The 16,538-nt window shown below is 46.1% G+C and overlaps 1 protein-coding gene across 1 annotated transcript in view; it reads right to left on the bottom strand.

The window, feature by feature from the left end:
- ECE2 (endothelin converting enzyme 2) overlaps positions 1-16,538 on the bottom strand; it is a 90,939-nt gene that overhangs the window by 26,059 nt on the left and 48,342 nt on the right. Inside the window, exons 8-12 of the mRNA XM_029616073.1 lie at positions 13,549-13,691; positions 12,456-12,570; positions 7,387-7,497; positions 1,955-2,053; positions 454-531 (exon numbers count right to left, since the gene is read on the bottom strand). Of these exons, the coding sequence (XP_029471933.1) occupies positions 454-531; positions 1,955-2,053; positions 7,387-7,497; positions 12,456-12,570; positions 13,549-13,691 (546 nt within the window). The remainder of the gene's footprint in view (positions 1-453; positions 532-1,954; positions 2,054-7,386; positions 7,498-12,455; positions 12,571-13,548; positions 13,692-16,538) is intronic.

Genomic DNA, 16,538 nt, shown 5'->3' with positions numbered 1-16,538 from the left:
GCACTTTCCCGGTGCCCATAGAAATTAGCGCCGACCTTTGGGTAGGCGCTAATTTCTTAAAGTAAAATGTGCGGCTTGGCTGCACATTTTCCTTTCTGAATCGCACGGGAATACCTAATAGGGCCATCAACAGGCATTTGCATTTTGCGGGCGCTATTAGGTTTGGGGGGGTTGGACGCGCATTTTCGATGCCTTATTGAATAAGGGATAACGTTAGCGCGTCGAAAACGCGTGTCCAATCAAGGGTTAACAGTGTGCTCCATTGGAGTGCACTGTACTGTATCGGCCTGACAGCCTGCTGCTCCCAGGGACCCCACCCAAGCTCCTGCAGCCCCTATGGCATTCACCCAAATGCATGTTTATCAAAGCTCTCCAGCTTCACTGCCATGCGCAGACCACCGCCCTGCAGACTGGACCCCACCTTAGGTGCCCCTGCGTGTCAAGGTCACTTACCCCATCATATACATCGTCCAGCTCTTTGCTATCAAGTATAAAGTCTGGGAATCCGATCATATCATAGATAGCATCTGCCTGAGAGAGGGGAGGAGAGGGGGCCGGGGAGAAAACAGAGAACTGTGAGCAGTCTATTGAGTCTGGAGATAGGCAGTAGAGTTGTCAGGTGTAGCAGAGGTCTGGGTCTGGAGATAGGCAGTAGAGTTGTCAGGTGTAGCAGAGGTCTGGGTCTGGAGATAGGCAGTAGAGTTGTCAGGTGTAGGAGAGGTCTGGGTCTGGAGATAGGCAGTAGAGTTGTCAGGTGTAGCAGAGGTCTGGGTCTGGAGATAGGCAGTAGAGTTGTCAGGTGTAGCAGAGGTCTGGGTCTGGAGATAGGCAGTAGAGTTGTCAGGTGTAGCAGAGGTCTGGGTCTGGAGATAGGCAGTAGAGTTGTCAGGTGTAGCAGAGGTCTGGGTCTGGAGATAGGCAGTAGAGTTGTCAGGTGTAGGAGAGGTCTGGGTCTGGAGATAGGCAGTAGAGTTGTCAGGTGTAGGAGAGGTCTGGGTCTGGAGATAGGCAGTAGCGTAATCAGGCAAAGCAGAGATCTGGGTCTGGAGAGAGTCAATGGTGTGGTCAGGAGAAGCAGAGTCAAAGTCCGTGTAGGCAATCCGAGGAATGGAGCAAGACAGGAGCAAGGAGACAGGAACCAGGAACAACAAGGAACAGGAACATAGGAGTGAGACAAATCTCTAGAGGCAACGAGTACTCTACCAGCAAGGAGACCTGTTGCAAAGGCAAAGCTAGGGAGTGGAGCCTGAGCTTAAATACTGAAGCTCCGTTGACGTCATCATCTGGGGCCGCGGCTAGGTTCCCGCCACAGTCCCTACTTAAACATCAGTGATCCGTGTATGCGTGCCTAGGGAGGGGTGCGGTGCCGAGAAGGAGTATCTCTCTGCGGGCCACTCAGAGAGGCCTGACGAGAAGCAATGGATGTGGAGGCTGGACCTCCACATCCTGCTGGCCCTTGGGCCCTTGCCTCTGGCCCTTGGGCCCTTGCCTCTGGCCCTGCTGCAGGCCCTGCTGGGGCCTGCAGCAGGGCCAGAGGCACCGGGGGAGGCCCAAGGATGGAGCGGGCGGCCCACCGCTGCCAGCGAGGAGGAACCAGGAGCTGGAGTCACTGTAGAAAGGTGAGGGGGTCACATTGCGGGTCTGCCACGGACGGCACGCGTAACAGTTACACCTCTGCCAGATAATGCAGCAGAACTCCTAGTGCCACCTACAGCTGGAGGCGGTTCTTCACATTACCACTCTGTGCTTCCTTCCCTCTCCCCTGCATGTCCTCCCTCCCTATCCCTCTGAGTAGCTCCTCCATTTCCCCACCCTTGCTCCTGTACAAGGGGCTCTTTTGTGTCTCTTCTCCTTCTGTGAGGGGGCCACTCTCTGTCTCTTTCTCATCCTCCTGAGAGGAGTTCCTTGGTTTCTCAGTCCCTCACCACTGGCCCTTGGCCCTGCACCTTCTCACCTTCTCCTTGGCCGAGCGCAGTGTTTTCTTGTCCATCCACTCCAATGCAGCCAACGTCTCCTCAAAGGCTGCCCGGATCTCGCCAACCATCCCCTCTGCCTAGGACAAGTAAAGCAGTCAATAATTAGCCTGGGCTGAGGGAACAGGTCCTCACCTGTCCTTCCAACCCTAATCGGCCATAGGACCTCTCTCCCCCAGGGACTGGCATAACCCCCCCTCCCACCCTTTCTCTCAGGTACAGGCACACATGCACATTTCTCACATCCTTCCCACAATAAAGGAATGTATTTTCTTCTCTCTCCACTGCCTCCCTTCCTCTCACCGGTAACCCCCTCCACCATCACATCCATTCTCTCTTCCCTGACTCCCTATCCTCAGATAAAGACAGATACACCTACTCTTCTCCACAGGTGCAGGCATTCCCTCTCCTCTCCCTGAAACAAGTACATAACCCTCCACCCTCTATCTCCACACTCCCTTTTCTGCCTCCCCCATCCCCCGCCAGGAAGAGGCACATTTTCCCTTTTTCGGGCTCCACCTCCTGGCACAGGCACACATACACCCATCCCGAAGGACACGCACATATCCCCTCCTCCCCCCTCCCCCACAAGCTGCAGGCACATGCACCCTCTCCCACAATAAGAACATAATCCCCCATCTCCTCCTACAGAGACACAGGGACACACCCCCTCTATCTTCACTCCCCATAGACAGGCAAGCACTCCCCATAAATAGAGGCACATGGGGGAGGCAAAATGGTGGCATGATTTAATCCATGTTCCTGCTGCTCTTTGTTTCTTCTCCTTTCTGTTTGCCTATAAATGATTACACCTCCTAAATGGAAGGAGAAAGCACGACTCTATCCCTCGGTGCCCTCTGTTACCTCAGGGTAGTATTCCCTCATGGAGTCAGTGGCAATGGAGGGGGTATGGTGTAGGAGAGCTGGCCTTGGCTGGGGAAGAGATCTCTCTTAGCCCCCTTGACATGCATTAACCACTGGCACAGCGTGACTCCTTCCAGAATCGGGCAGCGCCATCGCCAACTGATGAGGTCACAGACAGTACCGCGCTGGAGGGAGACCCCAGGAACAATGGAGCTGATGCTGTTCTTTCCATCATGTCTGAGTCTACTGGAGTAGGTTCTGGAACTGCTTTGGAGGTGATTGGAAGACCTGTTGGCGAATGTCAGCCCTCGATTCTCCTCTTCCCAGGGAGTTTAATCCCCCAGAAATCATCGGTAGTAACCTTGGACTCTCTGTGGGACCTGATGGCTAGTTTGAGGTTAGCTTTTCCTGCTTGTTCAGCTAAAATGGACTCGATGTCCAGTAGACCAGATTCCCTAGTCTCCGATAAAGAAACAAACTACTGTAAAGTTACTGGCAAGCTATCCGTATAGGAACAAGATGTTTCTTCTTTAAAATCTGTTCAAGGTAACCTTATGGAGGAGCATGGGATCCTTAACAGACAGGTGGAATTTAACGAGTACAAACTAATACATCTAAATCTCGATTTCTTAACTTTCTTGGGGTGTTGGGTGAGCCGCCATGTGTCACCTTATGAAGACTTCTTCTAGAAACTTTATCCATAGTTCTTTTGTTTAACAAGGTCACTTTTTTCTTTCTAGCAATTAACAACCTGTTAATGAGTCTTTAGATCCTTCTGCTTTTTTTGAAATCTCTCTGAGATGTCAGAAAGCGCTGCAGTGCTGCTATCTTTTCTCTCTGAATATGATTTATCATGAAAAGATATTTCAGAGATATCAGTGCTCTGTTTATGGATTCAGATGTTAGGATATTTCCGGATTTGTCCAGAGCAACTCAGGAGAGAAGAAGAGGCTTGCTGACTATGAGAGGTTCAGGCTTTCTGTTGAGGTATTCCTGCAAGCGTTTCATAAGTATAACAATGAACGTTTTCTTTTCTTTCTACCTGAATAACTGAAGACTTTCATTATTTTGCCTTCAAGTACCCACATTGTCAGGCCAATACAATATGAGTGCCCTAAAAATGTGCATCCGTTTTGGGCGCCCGTGGTTTCAATGCGTACACAGCCACCTCTCCTGGGCGTGGGATACAGTGTTCAAATTAGGCACAAATCACAATGGCGCTGAAAACGTGCACGTAGGTAAAAAAAAGAGCGTCCGTAACGCTACTCATTTTATTGTATCGGATGTCCATACAGTATCGCGGTGCGGTTTGTGGACGCACCAAAGTTTAGTCAAAAGGACATATATTTGTCGGAATAAGAAATTCCAATTTATTCCAATTTATTGTTGTCATAATCCTATCTGGGGAGTATATAAATTGCTGCTAGGAGTACGTTGTCCTTTTGTATTCACTTCAAATTGGATCTGTATTATATACTGTGATGAAGTGCAGGAAAACCTGAGCTGGATCAACACTGGGAGAAGCCGGACCTGAGTTAGGCAGCAGAGGGCATATTTCAAGCCATCAAAAACACAATTCATGAGGGTGGCTCAAGCTTCCCTCTCGACATGATTCATATACTAATGTGGCCTCCGAGGGACTATTTCAGGCCATCCCTGTGCACTACGGGAGGATGGCACTAGGCTTTCCTCCCGACAAGATTCAAGATTCGACTGTGGCCCTGCATCCCGTAGGGCCACACTAAGTGGCCTGAGCAGGAGTCACGAGGTGTTATTGTGACTTAGCTGTCCAGAGGGTTCCCAGTCCCGAGCCCAGAATATGGGGGGGAAGAGGCAGCAGAGGGCGCCTGGGAGCAGAAAAAAAAGACTACAACTCCCAGATTCACGGAGGCACAGCTGAGCCAATGGGCAAGGGAGGACGCTGATTATGCAGCTGAACCGAGCTCCTGTGGCTCAGATGTGCCCGAACCAATGGTGGTGGAAGAGGAAGGCGTGCCAGAATGGTACAACTGGCCAGAAAAGCTGAGCTCCTCGGAGGAGGAGATGGATGCAGCTGCCTCAGCAGAGGAAGCTGCTGACTCCAGCATGGAAATGGAGTGAGTGACACTGCTGAAGGGGGTGGGATTTTGTATGTTTGGGATGTTTTACTTTGTTTTGCTGCACCGTGTTTGTTGTTAAAGGAATGGGAAGGCCGTGAGCTGCTGCACAGCTGAGGGGAGTTGGGGTGTGTTGTGCAACTCCCAGGCAGGGCGGTTGTTTGTTGGCTGGAGAAGCCAAGCGGTGTTTGTCCCTGAGCAGTGGGGATTTGTTTGAATCCTCTGGGAGTTCTTGTGGCCCACCTGTGGTCGCCGGTGGGAATTATAAAAGAAAAGACTGTTTCATCGTGACTAAAAACTGCTTTGTGTTTGTTTGCTGGGGAGCCTGGCTGGACTGGTTGCCAGGCAGTTCCCCCACCCCGGCACTTGTGCAGACCCTGTGAGGGCCTGGGGGCCCACGTCGAAGCCTAGAAAGACTGAAGTGCAGCAGAGCCCAGCAGCGAAGATCCCGGTAGAGGGGGCGGATCGGGGAATGGTCCAGCGCTGGACTACCTCCCTGTGAGTGACGACATACGTGATCCGCAACAATACAGACTAGTGTGAACTGGTGATGGCATTCATATTGGATATCGATTAACATAAGAACATAAGAAAATGCCATACTGGGTCAGACCAAGGGTCCATCAAGCCCAGCATCCTGTTTCCAACAGTGGCCAATCCAGGCCATAAGAACCTGGCAAGTACCCAAAAACTAAGTCTATTCCATGTAACCATTGCTAATGGCAGTGGCTATTCTCTAAGTGAACTTAATAGCAGGTAATGGACTTCTCCTCCAAGAACTTATCCAATCCTTTTTTAAATACAGCTATACTAACTGCACGAACCACATTCTCTGGCAACAAATTCCAGAGTTTAATTGTGCGTTGAGTAAAAAAGAACTTTCTCCGATTAGTTTTAAATGTGCCCCATGCTAACTTCATGGAGTGTCCCCTAGTCCTTCTACTATCCGAAAGAGTAAATAACCGATTTCTCAGGAATAAGTAAATAACCGATTTCTCAGGAATATCAAAATCAACACCGGCATTGCTTTATTTTGAACAGGTAAGAGGTATTTATGTGGGGAAAGAAGTAGGTTGTCCATGATTCGTACTCGGTTGCCCTGCTCCTTTCTTGGATGCTCATGAGTTGGGTGGCCTAGTACTGCCCATAATGGACGGTGAGAATCATGGGCATCCAAGAAAGAAGCAGGACATCCATGTTTTGAATTTGGTCGCCCTGTTCCTTTCCTGGACGTCCAACACATGGCCACCTAATACAGCGCTGTAGTTACTCGCCCAAGTCCTGCTCCTTTCCTGGATGTTCATGACTTGGGCAGCCAAGTACAGGCCCGCAAGACACGGTGAGAATCATGGCCATCCAAGAAAGAAGCTTCTTTGTTCTTACCATTCAGTGTATATATTGATATCTTCTTATACTAGCCATGTGGCCAGCTTCTCTCTCTCCTCTGATTAACCGCATGCGTTGGCATCTGTTAATACTAGCCATGTGGCCAGCTTCTCTCTCTCCTCTGACTAACCGCATGTGTTGGCATCTGTTAATACTAGCCATGTGGCCAGCTTCTCTCTCTCCTCTGACTAACCGCATGTATTGGCATCTGTTAATACTAGCCATGTGGCCAGCTTCTCTCCTCTTCCGTTACTTATAAGTGGAACGTTATAGTGGCGTCACTCAGGGGACGGCTGATAGTCTGACATGCTATGTCATCTTGAATTGAATGTATTGTTAATAACTGCATCGTAAGTGTCATTAGGATGTATGCAGGGGTTTCAAACATTTCTTAGTTTATTTCTCCTCTCCCTCCATTTAAGAATGGTGGGTTAAGGAGATGACTTTATTTTTCTCACTAAGTTTGTATGTTTTCTTTTGCTCTGTTCAATTCATCGTGTTTCTGTGCAAAGATAATTCTATGTGAAAAAATTATAAACAATAAATGCAAATAATATTAAGAAATATAGGCAGACACTCCCCTTCTCCCTTCCAATTACAGGCAAACACTCCTTTGCCCCCCAAGATAAAGGCTGGTATCATCTTTTCAGTTCCCACCCCAGGTACAGAAACACAAAACCCTCTTTCTCTCTCTTCCCACTCAGGCAGAAGTACATCAGATGCCACAAGTACATCCACACCCACCCTGCTCTCCTCAAAGACCCAGAGAGCTTTCTCCCCCTCCCTCCACATACACAGGCACCTACCAGCTCCATCCCTCCCCTGCTGCCTATAGTACTGGCACACAGTTATCCATCTCCCCTCAGGGATATCACAAATCCCCCCCCCCCCCTTTCCCTCACCATGGTATTGGCACAGCACCCTTCTTCTCTCACTCCCCAGGAGCAGAGATTTATACCCTTCTCTACCACCCCTGGCCACAGACACACATCTTACATGGACTTTTCTCCAAAGACCGAGTCCCTGGTGCAATTCCCTATCTCTTCTGCCCCAGGGTGGATACTCACTATTTCTTTGCTTTCCTTGTCAAAGGTCGCTTTCACGAACAAGGAGCCCAGGGCAAAACCCAGAGTGTCATCCGTATTCGAAATACAGGTCTGCCAGCGTGGGGTGCAGGACTGTGAAGGTATGGGGGCAAAGAGTCAGATGAAGTTCAGGACTGTAGCATAGAGGGAATGAGACTGAAATACAGGTTTGACAGTATGGGGTTGGGAACTGGGGAATGAGAGACTGAAATACATTTGTTCAGAACTACGAGGTACAGGGGTAAGAGATACAGGGATTAGGACTGTGAGGGTACAGGGGGTAGAGATACAGTATGATATGGGGATTAAGAATGTGAAATTACAGGGGGTAGAGATACAGTATGATAGTATGGGGATTAGGAATGTGAGTTTCATTTTTTGTGCACACAGAGCAGACTCAGTTGTAATGTACAGCAAGACACTGCATTGTGTGTCTGTGTGTGTGTGTGTAGTTTTCCACACTCACATATATTGGTACAGAGGTGTTCAGTCACCAATAAAGAAATAATCCTTTTAACTGAAATCCCTAGTAGGCAGTGACATTTTTTCCCTGATGTCAGGGAAAGGTAGACGTGGTCGAGAGATTGCCACTGGCAGAGGAGGCATTTCAAAAGGCAGTGCCATTCCCCCCATTAAAGTTAAAAAGGGAGCTGTTCCAATCTAAAATCTCTGGAGGGGCAGGCAGTTCCATCCAGAAAAATCTTACAATTTACATGTCTTGCCCCTATCAAAACCAGAGGGACTAGACTACCTCCGCTCTGCCAGCCTGTCTTGCCTCTATCAACTTTCTGCCACTCTGCCTTGCTGCCATACACCAGACAACTCTACTCCTTGTGGTGTTCTTGCCACTATCATGGTCCCTCAAATTGTTGATGCTAGTCTTTCTGCTGCTTTGTCCCTTTATCGGCACCTTGTGGTTTTTTCTGATACTTTCTGCTTGCTATGTTCCCCCTTCATTGTGCTGTAGGATGCTGATGCCACATGTCTTGCCACTTTTCCTCTCATGCTGCTTTCGAGGGTTCATGCATCTGTTATCTGTGCTATCTTTTGAAGCTGTGATATGTTTTTGACACTCTTGCTGCTGCTTTGCACCTCTGTTAAAGCGCTCTTGCCACTCCTGGTACCCCTTTGCTCCTTTACAGTGCCTTAGGCTATTCATGCCACTTTGGTGCCACAGTCTAAGTACCTTGGAGCTCTTTTCTCATTCTGATGATTGTTCCACGGAAGTTTCATCCGAATTGATGAGAACCCCAATTCTGCAGCCAAAAATAGGCTGCAAATACTTCCCCCTTTGACTTTAATGGCAAACGGAAACAAATGAAACTAATAAACAAATTGGGGGTTTTCCCTATGAAACGAATTTGGGTCCCCATGAAACAAAACAAATTTTTTCATTCTGCACATCCCTAAAAATTATTTTGACTTTCAGCAATTGGAATATGCCATCATTGGGAATATGCAGTTCTTATATATTTATATTTTGCTTTTTCTTCAGTATTCCACTGCTCACAGAGTCTGGTTTCTTGGGTTTTCTATTTCATGCTTGTGTCAATGTTTCTGTTTAAAATTTGTAGTCTCTTTTTTTATATTAGGTAAGGGTCTGTCTGTGTTGCGCATATGTGAGTATGTTGTTGTGCATATGTAGTATTTTGACTAGCGTGTAATTTCTCTGTAGGGATTTGAAGCAATCCAGCTTGTTTGCCCAATAGGTGGTGTATTAGTATTCTAGAGTCTGGTGTAATATTTGCCTTGCTGCCTTTTCATATTTAAGGACGCCACTATTTGAGTCCTGAGAGTTTCTGCTGTTATGGTAAGGTTCTAGGTGGTTTTTTATTATATTTTTCTAGGGATTTGTGTTATAGTGGAGGAAGTTGTTTTGCTGTTACTGAGGTGACACCAAATCTGAAAATATAGTTTTTTGCATGTTGGGTTATAATATGAACAATCCTAGTTCAGCTCTGCACCCATTGCAAATCTTATGATTATTGCTGTTTTATTGCAGTTACGATATGTTGCATTTTGGAACAAGGATTCATAATAGAATACATTAATATTTATTTTATTACATGATTGATCTGATGTTTCTGTTATGTGTTTTACTTTTTCTATGATTATTATTGTGTACTTATAAACTGCAATATAAAAAATTAATACAGATCAATAAGCTATTTTTAATGTTGGTAAGAGCTTGAAACAAAATATTTTAAAGTTATCACTCATGATGCACGATGACTATTGCAGACTACTTAGAGTGCATCTGACAATGAATTTCTAAGGCATTATTTATTGATGAGTAGTAGGGCTCAAACCTCTATGCTTACTGTCCACCCTTTTCAATCTTGGGCCACCCCAACAATTCAGTACTAGTTACAGCACACTCTTGTGAAGCGGGACCACCACCGCTCTTCTCCAGTCATTCGGCACCACTTCTGTTTCTAGGGATCTATTGGACAGGTCTTTCAGTGGACCCGCCAGCACATCTCTGAGCTCCCTCAGTATCCTGGGATGTATCTCATCAGTTCCCATGGCCTTGTCCACTTTCAGTTTTCCTAGCTCGTCCCATACATTCTCTTCTGTAAACGGAGTTGCATCTACTCCACTCCCATCTGTGATCTTGTCAACCAGCAATGGTCCTTCTCTAGGGTCTTCTTTAGTGAACACTGAACTAAAGTATTTGTTTAATATTTCTGCCATCTCTTCATCTATCTCTAAACATTGCTCCCCGTCACCTTTCTGTTTCACTATACCACTTCAGGCCTCCCTTCTTTCTCTGATGTATCTGAAAAATGTTTTGTCACCTTGCTTTATCTCTGGCAGACCTTTTTGCTTTCCTGATTGCTTTCTTTGTCTCCATCAGTTACACCAGGTATTCTTCCCTGTGTTCCTCTTTGTGGGATCCTTTATACTTCCTGAACTGTTCTTTTTGCATTTACGTTTTCAGCCACAGGGCGTAAGAGAGATAGTGTGGGGTTTAGGAATGTGGGGGTAAAGGGAGTGAGAGACATAATCTGACAGTATAGGGCTCAGGACTAAGTGGTTTGGGAGTAAGACAGGGTGGGGTTAAGCAATGTGAGGTACAGGGGTAAGAAAGATACAGCGTGACAGTATTGGGTTCAGGACTGTGGGGGACATGGGATAAGAGAGACATAATCTGACAGTATGGGGATCAGGAGTTGCCTTATTGCGTCAGACCAAGGGTCCATCAAGCACAGCATCCTGTCTCTGGTGCTCAATCCAGATCACAAGTACTCAGCAGGATTCAGTCCTTCTTGCTCATAACCAGAGATAAGCAGTGGCTTTCCCAAGCCTACATGGCTAATAATGTTTATGAACTTTTCCTCCAGTAACTTGTCCAAACCCTTTTAAAACCCAGCAACACTAACTACTTTCACCACATTCTCCAGCAATGAATTTCAGAGCAGAATTGTGCACTGCATGAAAAAATACTTTCTCTTATGTGTGTCTATGACCAGATCTCTATCCACATTTCTGCCTGAGTCAGAGGTCTGTAGGTCACCCCTCTATTGCCCCTTTTCTAAGATAAAACCTTGGAAGGGACTGTGTTTAGGACACTAGCTCTAAGAACATAAGAACATGCCATACTGGGTTAGACCAAAGGTCCATCAAGCCCAGCATCCTGTTTCCAACAGTGGTCAAGCCAGGCTATAAGTACCTGGTAAGTACCCAAAAACTAAATATGATCCCATGCTACTGATGCTAATAATAGCAGTGGCTATTCCCTAAGTAAACTTGATTAATAGCAGGTAATGCACTCCTCCAAGAACTTATCCAATCCTTTTTTAAACCCAGCTACACTAACTGAACTAACCACGTCCTCTGGCAACAAATTCCAGAGTTTAATTGTGCGTTGAGTGAAGAAGAACTTTCTCAGATTAGTTTTCAATGTGCTACATGCTAACTTCATGGAGTGCCCCCTAGTCTTTCTATTATCTGAAAGAGTAAATAAACTATTCACATCTACCCATTCTAGACCTCTCGTGATTTTAAACACCTCTATCATATCCCCCCTCAGCCGTCTCTTCTCTAAGCTAAAAAGTCCTAACTTCTTTAGTCTTTCCTCATGGGGGAGCTGTTCCATCCCCTTCATCATTTTGGTCGCCCTTCTCTGTACCTTCTCCATCGCAACTATATCTTTTTTTGAGATGCAACGATCAGAATTGTACACAGTGTTGTGTTCTTTCACCATGGAGCGATACAGAGGCATTTATGACATTTTCCATTTTATTCACCATTCCCTTCCCAATAATTCCTAACATTCTGCTTGCTTTTTTGACTGCCGCAGCACACTGAGCCACTGCTATTACTAGCAACGGTAACATGAAATAGACTTAGTTTTTGGGTACTTGCCAGGTTCTTATGGCTTGGATTGGCCACTGTTGGAAACAGGATGCTGGGCTTGATGGACCCTTGGTCTGACCCAGTATGGCAATTTCTTATGTTGTTAGGTTACAATTTGAATTCTGTTCTTAAGTGCTCCCACTGGAATGTGGATTACTGAGCTCTTCCCTTGCAATATATCTTGTGCTTCTAAGATAAAATACAAAACAATCCCTTTGGAGATTTACACTACAGTTAGTTGTCTTGAGTGACTCACTGCTGCTCTGATTAACAAATGATGGTACCAAATCACACTACCTTAACACCTTTCCAAGGTGAGTAACTGAACTTTTCAAACTTTTTTACTTAGGGATACACTGCTCCTAGCTTATTTCAAGCGTCTGGCTATATATATTTTTTAAATATACAAGCACACTAACTACTGCTTATTTAGCTGCCTTATTGACACAAACACACTAAATAATATACCCCAATAGTTTACGTCTCCCCAATACTTAAAAAAAATTTCCCAAGCAAAACTTACTGATTCCTTTCAGCCACCAGCAAGGTAATCCTCTCCTCCCAGGGCTCCCACTGGAAGATCCCTAAGAGCAGCTCCTATAGCTCTGAGCCCTGTAGAGTTTTTCTTACTCTGCAGGTCAAAGTAGTCCCTAAGGATTGCAGATGAAAATAGTTCCTGGATCCAATCTCACCTTTTTGGTGCCGTAAAGAGTCTCCAGCAGTTTCTCTTGTGCATTCTCAAAGCGCTGGTCCAGACCTGAAGCTGTCTTTTGCACCAGGTTCCAAATCATGTAAGTGTTCAAGAGACTAAAACATTAGACGTGTTATATGTTATTACATATTACATGTGCCCTCTCACAGCAGTGTGCAAGCATGCTGTAATGTCTGGACACATTACATGCTTCTTCTCAACCCCATAGCTTCATTTCCCGCCTACTATATTACATACTTCCTGCTACACTTTCTACATGTTTAACTTTCACACTTGCTACATCAGGAAGTAGAGAATCCCATTGTCTAATGTTTGACGTCTGCCAGGCACAGACAGGCTGATACAATAAGGTCGTGCGGAAAATGGGCGCTCGCTTTCCTAACATATGCCCAGCCACCTCTCCTGGGCACACGATACTGTATTTAAATGAGGGGTCATCCTAAAAAGAAGGAGCTAGGGACAACTGTGTGCCCCTAGCACCTCCTTAGCAGTGGAAGCTCAGGAGAGGTGGCTGACAGCGGGTTTGGAAAATGGATGCTCGTAAAATTGAGCGTCCGTTTTCCGGACTGACCTGCTGGCACACTTTTTTTTTTTTTTTTAATTTTATTTTTAACCTTTTGATTCTTCAGACTTAATATCACCACAATATTAAGTTAGAGGATGTACAGAAAAGCAATAGTTTCTGCTTTCTTGTACACTTTTTTGGGCTGCTCAGAAATTAGCGCCTGCTGTTGGGCAGGCGTTTAATTTCTGTGCATAAAATGTGCAGATCAGGCACACATTTTGTTTTGCTGTATCTGGGCCAAATAGCTAATAACCTCATCAACATACATTTGCATGTGATGAACACTAGTTTCGGGGGGTTTGGACACGCATTTTGGATGTGAGTACAACCGTGACTTAAACAGTGCACTCAGCTGAGCGCACTGTTTAAGTCTGGCCTGAGAGTAAATTAAGAGAGCCACAACTCACTGCAAGGATGGTCTCTTACAGCTATCAGCTCCCAGAAACTAGGAGCCATGAAGTAAAAATCCCATGTCCCTGAGCTCTCCCCTCTGCTCCCCAGCAGTTACCTCTTCTCAGTCCTGTTAATCAGCTCAGACAGCTGCTGCAGATAATCCTTCCCATAAACCACCACAGGTTCTGTATCATTCAGGTCCAGGGGCGTGAGAGCAAAGGTCAGGTAATCCAACCAATCAACTGCAGGAGCGAGGAGCTGCAGGAAAAGAAACCCAGATCTCAGGGCCAGCACCTAAGAAGCAGCTTTAAAAATCTGAGTGACAAAAAACAGAAATGGGAAAAAGAGGGTTCTGTGCACTGGAAGAACATGTACATGTGTACAAATGTGTGTGAGGGAAGGGCACACTGGTGCTGCTTGTGCTATACCAGTTTTGAAGTGGGGCAGTGTGTGTGTATATAAATGTGTTTGTGTGTGTGTGAGATTTTTCTTTTATTTAAAAAATACAAATAGATATTATTACAGATAAACATTTACATTGAATTATTTGCATAATTTAAGTTCTATTAGACAATAAATTTAGATGTACATAACTAGAACAGAGAAACAAAAGCATTTTGCTGACATCAATTCTTTTCCTTTTGCTATTGTTTCAGTGTCTTTGCTGTAAATTATTTTCACATCTTCTGTTGTTTCCATTGCTATGCTACGTCCTGATAGCTCCGAGGTATAATAAACATCTCATGCTCCATAGGCGATAAACCAAAATAACATTTAAAATAACCAAAAGGTTTGGAGACGGTGGGTTTTGGTACTGAAACAGAAAAGGCTGTATATCGTCTGATTCTTTATTACAGGAACTTCTAGGAGATTTGATATGTGCCCCCCACAACTGAACATGGATTTTCTACCAGGAAATACTGCAGAGGTTCTGTAACCCCAGAAGAGCTCGGCTTCTGACAATAAAGCTTCCCATGAAACACTAAGTAGGTAGTATTCAGGTGTTGTGTTCCGTGGCCGTGGAAGGCCACGACTGCGGTCCCCTACCATGCCCGCGACGGCGACCCGCCGCGGGAGCTCCGGGCGAAGCCCATGATCCTAGGCTGGTCGATCCGGCACGGGCCCCAGTTTTGGTAGCCGGGTGGGGAGCTGTCCCTGCTCCTCCCTCACGGCGTTCAACAGAGTTTCCTCCGCGGAGGAGATCCAAGATGGCCGCCGCCATCTTTAGGTGCGAGGCCGCGCCTCCTTGTCAGATTTAAAGGGACCTGATCCCTTTAACTACACTTAGCTGTTCCCTATGAGCCAGAGCAGAGGAAGTATAAAAGGAGGCTTCCTCTGCTCATTCCTTGACTTGGCAACTTTTGGGTTAGTCAGGTCTGCTTGCTTCGGTGAATTCTTCTACTTCAGATCCTTGTTCCTGTCTTGTCTTGGTGTTCCTGACTTCGGATCGGCTAGTGGTGATTCCTGGTGTGTGACTTTGGACTGGCAAGCAACGATCCTTTGGTGTGTGACCGCGGACTTGTAAGCGACGACCCTCTAGCACTTGATCTTGGACTTCTTCTTGACCATCGTCTCCAAGGGCCCACCTAAGTCCAAGTGGCCTGGGTCCCTACGAGCTCCTCCTCCTGGGGGGACCGCGGGCTTCCAGTGGCGAAGACACAGTTCCTTTCCTCAACGTCACGACTCTTCGTCTGCCTCCACAGTCACCTCAGTCTCCAGTGCCGAGGGTCAGCTGGTCACTTCTTCTGCTCTGCCTCACCACCCGACGAGAGAACCTACGGATCTTCCATCCTCCCATCAGCCCAAGGGTTCACAAGCCTGAGCATAACATCAGGGGTCCTGGAGATGCCTTTGTGCTTCCTCCTGCTCACTTTCTGCACACTTTCTGCACACTGCTATTTGTGCAGAACAGTCCCTCTGTAAAAGAATACAATGTACTTCCTTCCTCTCTTGATTATTTTAGCAGACTGCAGCATGCAGGACAGCAAAAATTCATTTCCTTTCCCTATTCTTCCAAAGCTGCCCCCATCTCTCCAGCCACGTGGCGAATACTGGGACCAAGCACTTCTTTAAAAAAGTGCTCCACACTGGGCTATAGTGGAGAAAAACATTAAAGAAATTAAAGGACACAAGAATTAATTTAAGGATTAATCAACCAATTCCCCCATAGTAACTGACAGCAGTAATTATTTAGTGAGGGTGTGACTTTCATCGTAATATTATTTTGGAGGATGCGAACTATAAGATCTTTTAAATAAATAAATTGGGCAGGGAAACCCTACTTAGGTATAAAAATACAGGAATTAAGAAAGTTTGTATAACTTTGACTCTTCTTCCCAAAGACTTCCAGTTCTCCCATTATAAATCTCTAATATCTCTTCTCCGTTAGGAAGATATAATAGGTGGTTACATGTGGCTTGCTAAACTCTGATTAGGCCCAGGACCGGGTCAGGTCAGAGGGAGAAAGTTAGGTGGATAGCGCTTGGTACTACTATAGCAGGTGTAAATCTGGCTGGCCAAAACATTAATCCCTCCCTCTCGTAGGTGGGAAGAGACAACCGTTCCCTTTCCCCCTCCATGATCCTCCTTCCCGCACATCTAAAGGTAAAAGAGAGTGGAGAGGGGTCTGACAGTGCCACTGTGATCCTTCCTCCTGACTCCCATCCTTCCCAAGTCAAACTGCTTCTCCCGACAGAAAGAGGCAAACACTGGCGTGACCCATGGATATCTACTGGCACCTGTGCTATTTAATATATTCCTTAATATCTAGAAAAGGGGGTCAAATGAGCCAGGAGATTACATTTTGCAGATGACACAATATTAATATGTGGACAAGTGCAGAGTGATGCAAGTAGGGGAAAATAATCCCAACTACAGGTAAGCGATCCTGGCTTCTTTATTAGCTGTCACCACACAGGAAGCCATAACTAACAGCATTCACCTGAATGCTGACCAAGATGGTGTCTCCCTCCTAGTCCTACTAGATCTATCTGCCACCTTCAGCACTGTCGATCAGCAACTCTTGATACAACACTTAAGAGACATTGGTATTGAAGGCACAGCCCTCACATGGTTTGAATGCTTCCTAGACAACAGGACACAAAC

Source organism: Rhinatrema bivittatum, chromosome 9 (assembly GCF_901001135.1).
Source record: "Rhinatrema bivittatum chromosome 9, aRhiBiv1.1, whole genome shotgun sequence".
Taxonomy (NCBI): Eukaryota; Metazoa; Chordata; class Amphibia; order Gymnophiona; family Rhinatrematidae; genus Rhinatrema; species Rhinatrema bivittatum.
Note: the sequence above shows the minus strand (reverse complement) of the source record. Positions and strands in the feature narration are given on the sequence as shown.